General features: G+C 47.1%; 1 protein-coding gene across 3 annotated transcripts in view; it reads right to left on the bottom strand.

Annotated features, from left to right (window-relative positions):
• TMEM181 (transmembrane protein 181) overlaps positions 1-13,373 on the bottom strand; it is a 66,244-nt gene that overhangs the window by 10,302 nt on the left and 42,569 nt on the right. For all 3 annotated transcript variants that reach the window (XM_033098096.1, XM_033098106.1, XM_033098115.1), the window contains exons 6-10: positions 11,559-11,669; positions 3,033-3,113; positions 1,329-1,428; positions 714-844; positions 393-484 (exon numbers count right to left, since the gene is read on the bottom strand). In XM_033098096.1, the coding sequence (XP_032953987.1) occupies positions 393-484; positions 714-844; positions 1,329-1,428; positions 3,033-3,113; positions 11,559-11,669 (515 nt within the window). The remainder of the gene's footprint in view (positions 1-392; positions 485-713; positions 845-1,328; positions 1,429-3,032; positions 3,114-11,558; positions 11,670-13,373) is intronic.

The following is a 13,373-nucleotide window of genomic DNA, read 5'->3' as shown; positions in this document are numbered from 1 at the left end:
CTGGGCACCATTTTACAGAAGGACAGAAATACCAACAAAGATAAACCCTGGGAGCTGGTGTAAGGTGGGAAGGTCTTGACGCCAGCGACTAGAGGAGCGACTAAAATGCTCGGTGGGCAGGAGCCGACCTGAGCGAAGCCTTCGCCTCTCTGAAGGAGGAATGTAAAAGGACCCAGTCGTTTTCATTTTTCTATTAGACCAGAAGAATCGTGTATATCCCTACATGCCATTCAAGCAAAAATGAGCCCTCAGTTCAAGTCTCAGTGCCCATCATGAGACACTGGGTGACAGATTCCTTTCTGGATGAGTTCACAACATACAGTCGGACTCGCTCTGTCCACAATGCCACAGGCTTTCCATACTGAAGTTTCACACACAGTAAAATTACTCACGTCTGCCATATTCCCAGCGTGACAGAAGCCAACCACAATAGTCCAACAATGAAGAATTTAGGCAAATAGAAAGTCAAACACCGCCTTTCTCCCTAAAAAGAAAAAGAAAAAATGAGTAAGGAATGGGGAAGTTAATAATTCGAGCTAACCACCAACCCCTACTAGACTGCACTGGATCACAGATACTCAAACCATTTCTACACAGAGCATTCTTCTCTTGATGACGTGGCTGGAGACAGACCGTCAAAGGCAGGTGCGTGTTACGCATGAGCCTCGGAGGCCGACAGAGGACAGTGTCGCCACTCCGGCGGCAGCGCTCACCTGGACCCGTATCCCGTGGGACACACACAGCCAGAAGAGCAGCAAGGCGCACAGGAACACAGACTGGAAGAGGTCGTCCAGCATCCCCGGGAGCCAGCTGTTCACCAGAAAGGACAGGGGGAAGAACGGATCTAGAACACAAACGGCAGGCAGCCTGAGGAAGGCAGTGCACCAGCACCTGGGGAGGTAGTCAACTAAAGGCTGTTCTGTTTTTCAAAACACCTAACAGCAACGAACAGATTGCTCCAGTGATCATTACAAAACGCCGCCTGCTCCCGCCATCCGCTCCTGCCCACAGGCCTGGCAATCCGCGCTGCAGCGCTGGAAGCCACGGACGCCTGGAGCAGGGGACGAGGAACAGACGGCGTGCTTGTCACCGTCAGCCAAGTTCCGAGAAGGCTGTGTCTGTAGTCCTTCCAGGTTTTAACCACCCGAGCAGTCACTCATTTGTGAAAGCGGCCGGGCATCGTGCTGGGGGAGGGGGGTGCTACTGCCTGTTCTTTCCACCCCCTAACCCCACCCTGGGCGCTTCTGGAGACTAAGGCCAGGCCACCTCGGATGCCTGCCAGCATTAAATTTTAAAGGGGAAAACTCCAGAATAGAAGTGGCACCTACCGTTGTAAAGCAGCAGCAGAGGCAAAAGGATGGACATCCACTTCTGCTCGATCCCCCAGTCCCGCATGGAAAACTTCCGGAGGGAATGTGCGAACAGGCACTGCAAACCAAAGCAGCCTCGGTCACTGCCCTGGCTGACACCCGCTTAGCATCATGCGTCTGCCCAAATGGACGGGCATGTGCCAGGCTCGACCTCTGAGTGAACCCCTTGTTGAAATCACTACCAACCGAGACCATCCGTGACAATTCAGACCAGACGGTGAATTGCTGCAAAGGGGCCCAAGGTCACAGGGTCACAAGCTGTTGTCATCAGGCAGGAGGGGACAAGAATGTAACGGAGCCCACAAAGAAGGACCTCCCCGAGGCCCAGGCCACATGCTCCCAGCCGGGCAACATCTGCACTAGGGAGGGCACCAGGGCTCCCTGAAGACAAGCCAAGGAAACATGGCCTACCGCCATGGTCAGGACGACCGCAGGAAGGTGCGGTGGCTCAAGGGATAAGTTCTTGAAACTGCTTTAAGACATTCGACAATTTGTGGTTTTCAGCCCTGGAGTTATTTTTTCTTTTTGTTTTTTCCTATAACACAAGCCAATGATTTTCTAGGCAATTTGGACTTCCTAGATGGAGGGGTCACTTGCGGCAGCCTGTTAGGTTCAGGCCATTTCTCGTTTAAGGACACAGGGCCCTTGCGCCAGCTCTTTGGGCCCCTGAGTGTGCCAGCAGCAGCCCAGGCACCAGAGGCGCTTCAAGAAACAGAAGGATTCCTGGCTGACCAAGACAAATGGCGCTCTCCACCTTTCTGCTGTGAGTTCACTAGGGGAAGCCCTGGGTGTGGCCCGAAGCCACAACCCCCAGCTCTCTGTGTGCTAGTGGCTGTGTGTCTCCCCCCAACCCTGCTCCGTCCACACCTGGGTCCCAGGTCACTTTCCTCCCATGTCTCCCACAAGCCTGTGTCCTTCTGCATAGTTAGCCTGCGAAGCACCAAGTGTTCCTCGGGTGGCAACTGGAGTGGCCACCAGTGTGTAGAGGGGATACATCTCCTGATGTCACACCCTCTGCATCAGCAGGGAGCAGGCAGCCGATGCAGGAAGAATAGCACCCTGCAGACAGCAGTCAGCCACTAGGTGAGGCCTGCTTCCTCCTCCTCCAATTTGTAAGTTCCCCCTTCACTGACCGGGCCTCTGTGGGGATCACCTGTGTGTTAAGGGTTAGCGTCTCCCCCAAAGCCACTCGGTGCTTGTGGACACTGAGCTTTGATCCCAAGTGAGCCAGAAGCCTGCACTTCGAAACCCACTCATCTGTGGCTCACTCCTGAAAAGACAGAAAGGTCTGGCGCCACTTTCTGATGTAAAAACCCAAGAATGTGCTGTCTCTGCACTCAAAGGTCACTCAAATAAGGCAGACTTCCTGCCACACAAGGGACATGCCATTTGTCACTGTATACTGACGAGAGCTTACTCACAAGTCAGTGATCTGTGATTCCCATTCCACTACACAGAAGTCCGTGCTAAAAGACCCCACGGCACGCTTTTCACACAGCAGCATCTAGCAGACATACGGAATGTTTAGTCATATCAGGTCAGCCACTGGATGGAGTGGCTCAGAATTCAGGTAAGTCTCCCGTGCGGTTCACACTTGGATAATCACAAACCATAAACTGACTTTGCCCTTTCTGGAATCTGACGTGTCTGAATGGTACTTACAGTGACAATGAAAGTAAGCACCAGAAAGACGAACCGGAACCACACTTCCCACTGGGAAAATGCAGGGTCGTAAGTCTTCCACTAAAATGGAAAGTGGGGAAACAATCTGAAAAACATATATGCATCTAAAAGGAAGTACACCAGATTATTACTAATGGTTATCTCTACACATGAGACGGTAGGTAACTTAAAATATTCTCTTACCTTATACTTTCTATGTGCTCTAAAATTTTAACACTTAGTATATTTGATTTTTAAGTCTGAAGAACACAGACTTTGTAAATATTGATTACCAAGGGTTGAAAATAGTTTCAAGTGGTGTTAACTAATGATGAATCTGGCAAATAAATTATTCTATAATCGCAGTAAGAGCATCTGTCTTTTAAACTTCATATTAAATCAACACTGTTAATTTCTTTAGTAGAGAGAGCCATGCTTTCCAATAAAAGAAACAGATTTTTTTTTTTAAACATGCAAAACTGAGTAGGTAGGATGTTGTAAAACATGCATTGAAACATAAAAATGAATCTGAAACCAAAAAAGTACAGTACATTCGTTGCCAGTGCTTGCGGTGACAGTGTCGTTTCCCTCGTGCCAGGCGTACACCTGACAGAGCCGAGGATGCAGGCCCCATGCTGAGGCCGGCAGAAGGCAGCCCTGCCAACCTCGGTCACAAGCCAGCGGCAGATTCGCCACCAGACCCCAGAAGGCTGCACTGGGCCAACGAGCCCCGTCACAACGCACTGAAGGGAACTCATCTGAGCAGTTTCAAAAATCCACTTCAGAACAGATACAGAGTCATAGACACTAGATTTAAACTTGCCTGAAACATTCTCATTCCCTCCTTCTCTCTCTCTCTCTCTCTCTCTCTCTCTCACACACACACACACACACACACACACCCCACAGTATAAGACACTGGACATGAAGCAATGAAAGATAAAAACCTCTGGCTGATAGGAAGGAGGTGCACTGTCTGGCAGCCCCAAACCATGGGGGGAACCCAAGCAGAGCCTCGTGGTCTCCCTGTGCCGTGAACACACCGCAGGGGGAGCAGGGGGACAGTTTACCAGCTCCGAGTCACAAAACAGAGCCCTGAGAGGAGAGCTGTACAGAGAGCGAGCACCAGATACCAGCCAGAGGCCATCCCCTCTCACCTTCACCTGAACACTGACCAGCACACGAGTGTGAGGAAACCGTCCAGGGCTGCGGCAAATCCCTGAAGGCTCACAGCACTCACAGAGGCCAGGAGCAGTGCCTGGTCCCACGGCACAGGGAAACCAGTCACGGGCACTGGGCAGCGTGCTCCCAAGGCTTTTACGGGTGGGGGGTGGGGGGGGTTAGACTTAATGCTGCTTTGGTCCCTCCTAAGGAAGTTTAAAAGCAAGATCCAAAAAGATCAAACCATTTCCAAGTAATTTTATGACATCCCTGAACAAAGTTCAAGAATATTTATAAGGATACAAGCTCTCACAGTCAGTAATGTCTTGCATTGAATCACAAATAACCAGGCATCTGAAAAAAGCAACAAACTATGAACCACAACGAGGAAAAAGGTCATTAATCCAAGTTGACCCAGACATCACTGAGGACAGAATCCGCACATAAGGACATCAAGAAGCTACAGGAAAGACCGGACATATGAAGTGGAGCCTGGAAAATGACCAACAGCACAGCACAGACTCCAGAGATCGGTGGATGTGAAGACACAGCAACGTGAACAATGGACAGTGGTCAGGCACCGACACCGTCCCTGCGGTGGCCCCCTAATAGGGCAAGTGCCCAGCGGGTACCCTACAATCTTTACAACGCTATTGATGAGATTCCCCAAACTGTCCTTCGTATCCCCGTGGAAATCCTGTGATTACCAATTTGTGCATTCTAGTCCCCTCACCTATCTACAATGTCAGAGGGGTAGTAGATTAGGGGAGGGGGTTTATTACTTTGTGAGGGGTGTAAATATCTAACTATTACATTGTTTTCTACACCTGAACTGAAAAAAAAAAAAAAAAGATCTACAATGAAAAGAGAAAAAAATAAACAAAGCATCTGTAAGCTGGGAGACAACTTCAAGTGGCCTAACCGATGAGTATTTGGAGTCCCTGAATTTCTTTGGGGGCGAGGGGAGGGACAGGAGGATAGAAAAAATATTTGAACAAATAATGGCCAAAATGTTCCAAATTTGATGAAAACTATAAACTCACAGATCCAAGAAGCTCAATGAACCCTAAGTATAAGAAATCTGAAGATAAGTACACCAAGGAACACAATAATCAAATTGTTTAAAACAAGTACAAGAGAAAAATCTTAAAAGTGGGGGGGTAGGAGGGGAGGGACATTATTACAGAGGAGAAAGCTAAGAATAGCAGATTTCTTGTTAGAAAATGCAAGCCAGAAGACAACATTTTCAAAGTACTGTAAATTAAAGCCACACTGTAATACCACAACACACCTATTAAAATAGCCAAAATGAAAAACACTGACCATACCGAGTGCTGACGAGGATGTGAAGAAACTGGAACTCTCACTGGTGTGGGAATGTAAACAATAGAACCACTGTGGAAAACAGTTTGTCAGTTTCTTAACAGTTAAACAGACGCCTACCTATGAGCCAGCCATTCCATTCCTAGGTATTTACCTAAGAGAAATGAGAGCCACATGTCCAGATAAAGATTGTACCCAGATGTTTACGGCAGCTTTATTTATAACAGCCCAGAACTGGAAACAATCTAAATGTCCATCAGTGGGTGAACAGATAAAACTCTTATTGGCTATACCACACAGTGGACGCAGGGACAAAAGAGAGTAGACTACTGATGTACCCGATATCAGCAATCGATCTCAAAATAATTATGTTGAGCCAAAGAATTCAAACATATTATGATTCCATTTATATAAAATTCTAGAAAATGCAGAAGTATCTTTAAAGAAAGCAGCTCGGTGGTGGCCTGGGGACAAGAGGAAACAGGAGGCAGGGGGGCAAGAGAAAACCTTGAGGGATGGGTGTGCCTGTTACCTTGGTTATGGTGATGGTTTCCCTGGTACATACAGATATCAAAATGGATCAGATTTTGTAGTTTAAATAGATGCACTTCACTGTACGTCAATTATACTCAAAAAAGCCATCCAACAAAAACCAACAGTTACAATCGATGTCAAAGGGAAAGTGGAAATCGTAGTGATTAAGAGCATATGAAATTTGAAGTCAGAGACTCGGGTTCAAATCCCAGCTCTTCTGTATCCTTGTTGGGGAACGTATTTAATCTCACTAAACCTTGGATTTCTCCTCCATATGATGGGGATACTATCACCTGCTTCACAGAAGTATCATAACATCTAAGTAAGATGACGCCGTTGAAAAGTTTAGCACAGTACCTGGCAAATAGCACAAGTCCGGTAAATCATAGCTGCTATTAAAATCCATAACATAAGACAACTAGTACGACATTGCTAAGTGTTTACGTCTTACATTTACAGAACTATCACAGCAGTGATTACGAGCACTGACGGGGGCAGTATTGCTGTGAACGTAATATTCAAATAGAAAAAGTGTAATACACACCTTAGCTGAGAAAACAGTTTCTAAGGCATAATCAAGAGAGAAAAAAGAAGTGTTACCATCAGGAAAAAACTCACGAAATACGTTTAAAGTAACAATGAAGAAAGTATGTATTTTTACGCTCAATTCAGTTTTAAAATTAATACTAAGAAAAAATTTATTCCATAAATATAGCTCCACCTGAAATAGGCATTTGAGTTCTAAAAGATGAGTGAATTGGAGGGAGGAGGAGAAAGACGCGGAGCTGGGATGGAGAAGGAAGATACTGGAAAGCCGGGCGTTCAGGGCAAAGCGCCGAGCACGAGCTGTACCTGGGCGGTGGGGCACCCAATACTACGTTACACCCCTCGTCGTGCTTTCCCGTTGCTTCCTTCCCTCTCCTTCCTGGTCCAGGGGACCATTTCCACACACGACCTCCCTCTGGAGGCTGCCTTGGCAGCAGCAGCTGCGAGGAATCACCTCTGTGTTCCTCCAAGACCAGAGCGCCTCACAGCTCCGTCTGGCTTTCACTTCTACCAGTGGCTTAAAAAGCCTTTCTTTTCCCTTGAGTGAGCCCGAGAAGACCGCGTGAGGCTCAGAGACCCGGCCCTGGCCGCTCCACCGCAGACAGTGGCCCTCTGGTCGGCATGGATGCTGGGACGCGGGGCGCGAGGGCAAAGCTCCACAGGGATTGAGATTGGCCGCTACCTGGGCCAGCACCGTGATTACGAGAGCGGCCACTGGACGAAAGCAATCCTCTGGAATTAGGGGGTTTGTTTTCGCATTTATTTTTAAGTGCCAAATCTGTAATTAAAGTAGGTAAAAGGAAATAGAATAAAATCCCAGAAAACATCAGGCTTCTGACATTTACTCTGAAATCTTAAGCGCTACCCATCCATTCTCGGCTTTTGTGTCCAGGTCCTTTGGCGTTCACAAAGCCATCTTTGTCCTTTCAGAGGCTGGGCTCACCTTGTCATACCATGAATTGACATTTGGAACAAGTGCTGACTTCATGACCTGGGTCACTTCTCCCTAATTAAAATCTAGAGGTTTGCTCTAGTTCCTCTGTCCAACGTTTGCTGAGCACATGCAAGAAAATATGATGTCAAATCCTGTGCAGACATGAAAAAATTGAACTTAAAAAAATAAAATCAGTGCAAATGCCTCCAGGAGCTGACTACTTTTTTGGCAGACAACAAATATTTTATGACGTCCTCAGAGAGTCCTCCAAATGGGAAAGCCACAGGGACACACAGTGTGCAGGTGTATCAGGTACAGGCTGCTCAGATCCGCGCTTCTCCCGGCAACCTGTGCAGCACAAAGCAACCCCTGGAATCGGGTCCCATGCTCAGATGCACAGCCTGGGTTTCCAAGACTTGAAAACGGAAGTGAAAGCTATTATACAGAACTATTTGGGGCGGGAACCTAAGCCCTGCTTCTGTCATTTGTCCTAATGAATGAGTGTGAGCCAGAAGCCGCTCTGTGCTTATGGCTGCCTGCGGCCAGTCTCCCCAACTCATGAGGAAAGCAGAGGACGTCCCTGGATGGAAAACTGAAGGGCTCGGGAACATCGGTTGCTCTTCTAATCTCACCCCCCAGAGAAAGGTCATGGCTTAGGAAGGAAAAGGAGGAAATGAGACATGAGCAGCTGGCGAGAGTGTCACACAAAAATTGACCTGGAGAGCATTTAATTAGAGGGGAAAATGCTTCACTGTGAAGACACGGTGCTGCCGTGATGTGTGCAGAGAAGGGCTCACAAAACTCAGGAGACAATGACAGAAAAGTGAGTACAAGCAGTCCACATGGCGTCTAAAGTCTGCTCTCCACTGTGTGTGCAGAGCACGGCCACAGAGACGAACCTGTAAAACCAAAGGAGACAAGCTGTACCTGTAAGACCTGGCGGGTGAGCTTGGCTTGAACATGGCAATGGGGCGTGTGCACATGCCCTCAAAAGAACGAGAGTTATAAACGAGGCAGAGATAGAAGGATGCCACTCGACTTCAAAAAGACAGAAGTAGAAGTCATGAACCAAATGTTCATAAAATATGGGACTGAGGGACAAAAGGAGAGAAATCAAGCTTCTCAAATTAAGGGACATGGCATCAACAACAAGGCCATACAAGATAACGCCTGCACGTAGGCTGAGGCAGGGAAGGGGACGTGAGCCATCTAGACGTCTGCTTAAGGAACGGACACATGCTGCTATAAACAGCATCTGAACACTCTGGCTTGCCCTGGTGACAATTCTCCCTCCCAGAAGGCTGAAGAAGCAACCCGTGTAATTTTCCCTTGAACCTGATTTTCCTCAAGGAGGAAGAACTGGCAAGTGAAAACCAGTGGTGAAGCGCAGGGGAAGGTGTCCCTAAGAACCTGGAGTCTTACAGGCGAGCCAACGGCCCCACCACACACGGTGAGAATGGACCCTAGACTTTGAGAACACACGACTCAAAACTCCAATCGCCAAGATTCGAAGGAAATGCCAAACAAAAGGAATAGAAATTCTCAAAAGTCAAATTCTGTTGAAGAAGCAAGAGCTGTCTAAGGAAACGTATGTGGTTACCAGGCAGCATCCCGATGGGCTCTGATTGAAAGTGCATTGCGTATTTTATTAAGTTTTCACTGAAAGGTAATATTCTCACCAACAACGGTACACATATCCCAAGTGTACACCTCAATGGATGTCCCAAACTGAACACACCAGCATAACTCTTCTGATCAAGAAACTCCATGGCACCCCAAAGCCCCTCCCTTTACGGCCCCTTCAAGTCACTAATTTACCAAGAGTAACACGACTGTCATTTATATAAATGGAATCGTGCGCTATGTACTATTTTGTATTTAGCTTATTTCAGCCAACGTTATGCTTAGGAAAGTCATCCCGTGTGTTGCACGGAGGTGTAATCATTCATTCTCACTGCTGTATAATATTCCATTACAGGAACAGACCACGATCTGTGTGTTCATCCACTGTTGATGAGTAGTCAGTCTACTGTTTGGAGCTATTGACAGTTGTGCTCCTGTGACATGAACACGTAAATGCACGTCTGTGGGGCAGTACGTGCCTGCACCTCCACTGCATCAATTCACTCTTCACCAGCAGGGCAGGGGAGCTCTGGGGGCCCCACCGCCTTGCCCATTCTGGCACCTTCTTGTCTTTTTCATTTTAGCCATTCCGGTGGGTGTGTAATAGTATCACTAACATACTTTTAAGATGTATTTTATTCCTTATGCTTTGTTTACTTCCAAAAAGGAATACAGGCAGCTTCTAATTAAAAAGCCAGATTCAAATAGAAACAATTTTCAAAGTTTTTCAAATGGTAAAATTGTAAAGAGAGTAATACTTATACTAGAAACCTATACACAGATGTTAGTAATAACTACAGTTCAGCATAAAACTTATTTCTGAAAAGTCTAGCAGCTAATACAAAAGAAACGTGAGGAGTTATACACCTTTCCTTCTCTCATAAAAGAAGCTGTAACATATAGACAAAAGGAATTCTGTTTGGAGATTTAGATAAAAGTTCACAACATAATGGATCTGTCTTCAAGAGCAATTTTAGGAAAGACATAGAAACACTTGGCGTACAGTTCTCTAATTTCTCAACGCGTCTCTATACGAGCTGGAGACACAATACTACTAAGGTAGGTGTCCCATAATCCAGCTTCTCAGAGTGAATGGCTAGAACACATCCTGGACACCCCCTTCAAACATCAGCTGTTTTAGGAGCCTTAAAAACAAAGCAAAACAAAAAACCAAACACATACACACACACACACACACACATATATATATAGTATACTTTTCTCTACTGATTATAAAGGTAGTAAGAGCTCATTATGAAAAAGAGCAAAAAATTAAACATTAATCCCACCACTCAGAGATATCCTTCTAGCTTTCTTTACTAAATGCTCATAGCAGCATTATTCGTAATAGCCAAGAATGGAAACAACGCAAAATATGCACCAACTGATGAAGAGATACACAAAATGTAGTGTACCCACAGTGAAATATTATTCAGCGAAAAAGGAATGAAATACTGACACCCACAACAGCATGGATGAACTTTGAAAATGTTATGCTTAGTGGAAGAAGTCATTCACAAGAGACCACATGCTGTATGACTGCATTCATATGAAATGTCCAGAACAGGCAAATCCACAGACAGAAGATGGTAATTGCTAGGGGCTTGGAGAGGGAGGGAGGGGCAATGACTACTAAGTAATGGGCTTCTTTTTGGGGTGATGAAACACTCTGGAGTTAGATAGTGGTGCTGGGTGCACAACTCGGTGAAATACTAAAAACCACTGAATCGTACACTTTAAAAGGGTAAATTTTATGGGATGTGAGTTATATCTCAAGAAGTGTTATTTTCAAAAAGGAGCCCATTAGGACCTTCATTTAACAGCCACAGCTTAACGAGGTAGCTATTTTACAGACAAGGGATGGAGGCTTACCAATGTCAAACTGTAAACGATGGCTCCTGGACTTGAACCCAACACACCCAACCAATCTAAAACCCATAGTCCTAACTACGCTGGTTGTACACCTGCCCGTGAGTGGAAGGAACAGGGAGGTGGATTTCAGCTGGACACCACACAGGAAAGTCTAACAGTCAGACCTCTGCAACTGTGGCAGGCCACGTGAGAGCAGGTCCTGGCAGGGTCTGACAGCCACTCAGGGGCTGCAGAGGGAAGCCCTGCCTTCCTAGGAGGGCTTTTGATTACCTCCCAAATGGAAAACTATTCTCCGTGCTCTAAATCCCAGGAGCACCATGAAGAGTTTCCAGTTTCATGCTGTTTCTTTAAGCTATTCTTGGTTCCATATCCTTAAGAAATTGTGGTTTTCCTATACTTTAAAAAAAACTGCACATGTCTTCCACTGTCCCAAATACCATGATTTCGATGCTGTGTTATTTCCCTCACTCGACAGAAGAGTGGAGCTGAACAAATGAGCTGCGCAAACACGTGAGGTCAGCTGGGATACTTACTGTAAAATTCATTTCCTTGATGGGTAGATCCACGTGTTCAAATCCCACAGTCACTGTGTACTGAGTGTAATTCAAGTAGCCGAGGTGAGCCACGATAATTTCTGCACACTTCTGCAAAGACACAGGAAGATTTGTGCCTATAAAGCAAGCAAGACACTCTCCCGCCAACTGACCCACGAAGTAACACATTTCCACAGCAGACAATCACACGATCATCCCCCGGGGACTCGCCAGAAGCCCCGAAAAATTCAGATGCCAGCCAAAAACAGTTCTTAGAAAGCAAGACCCAAATGGGTGTTTCTGGAAACAAATATGATTTACAGTCATTAGACTCTTTTTACTTTGGATAATTCAAAATGATATGCACCTGCATAAAAAATTAAGAGTGCGACACAAACCTGCCATTTCCACAGCTACACTCGTGTCCAGGGACGTGAGCTAAGGCTTACTACTAATCAGACCCCTCGCCGACTTTCCTCCTTGGCCCAGGTCTGCACTTGCTCTAACGACACCCAATGGATTACGTGTTTTTCTCCCTCCCGATTAGCCTGTCGTTCCCGACACAGAGGCCCCTGAAGTCTGTTAGGAGGCCAGGATGCCTCAAGCCAAAGGCCGTGCAGACAAAACCAATGTGATGGTGTAGTGCCCGCTTCTCTGCCAAGAGCCCCTTTCTTCTGTCCTTCAGAATTAAGAATCGGGTCTCCTCTTTTCAGAGTGGCAAGGGGGATGTGGTTGTGTATAGTGGCCAGGTGAGCAGATGGCTCCCCACACACCTCTGCCCAGCCATGCCGGCCCGGCCAGCACGCCCCTTCAGAAGTCGTCTGACAGAAGACGCTGTCTGTGCCCAGAGCAAACCAGCAGCTCTGTGGCTTTCTGGTGGCATGTTAGCACTGTGGCTCTGAACAGGGTTGGGTCACCCCTGCTCTGAACAGGGTTGGGTCACCCCTACTATTGACCCAAGGTTTCCCAAGCCAGGAATGTCTGCAGTCAGGGGAGGAAAACAGGTCTGGGGGAATCCTAAGAAGCATCGAAAACGTAAGAGGACAATCAGCAGAGAGGTGGTGCTGACCTAAGTGACAGGAAAGAAGGCCGAGAAGAGCCATGTGTGTGTGGCATGAAGGCAACATAAAGGTACTGGTCAAACTCTCTCAAAACCCTCAGGCCAACTGGCGACGCCGGGCCTGCAGAGAAGGCCACCGCCATGGGCTTGGGGACGGACGGCAGCTCGTGACCATGGGCCCTGCTATGTCACGGCTGAAGCACGAGGCAGTTATTATTTTTTTTAAATTGTGGTTTTTGCAATTTTTAACTTTTTTTTTTAATTTAATTGGGGAATATTGGGGAACAGTGTGTTTCTCCAGGGCCCATCAGCTCCAGGTTGTTGTCCTTCAATCTAGTTGTGGGGGGTGCAGCTCAGCTCCAAGTCCAGTCGCCATTTTCAATCTTTAGTTGCAGGGGGCGCAGCCCACCCTCCCATGTGGGAATTGAACCGGCAACTTTGTTGTTGAGAGCTCGTGCTCTAACCAACTGAGCCATCCAGCGGCCCAACAGTTGCTATTTTTATCACTTCTGAGCTGTGGTTTCTCTTCTACCCGATCAGCTCCCGTCACGTGACCGGCCACCTGCTCCCAGGGCCCTGGTCCCAACAAGACCAAACCCATGTCTCCCAGTTGGGTCACAGGGTGATGCATGGGGAGGGGCAGCTAAGGAGTCTGTGTGACAAACAGGTTTGTATCAGTGGACGTATTTGTGCTGCATAGATAAGCACTTCTTACAAGTTAAGAACCTGTCTGGATTTACAGGGCCGGGGTGGGG

This window comes from Rhinolophus ferrumequinum, chromosome 3 (genome assembly GCF_004115265.2).
Source record: "Rhinolophus ferrumequinum isolate MPI-CBG mRhiFer1 chromosome 3, mRhiFer1_v1.p, whole genome shotgun sequence".
In the NCBI taxonomy this organism is placed as follows: domain Eukaryota; kingdom Metazoa; phylum Chordata; class Mammalia; order Chiroptera; family Rhinolophidae; genus Rhinolophus; species Rhinolophus ferrumequinum.
The sequence above is the reverse complement of the archived record's forward strand: the minus strand, read 5'-3'. Positions and strand labels throughout refer to the sequence as shown.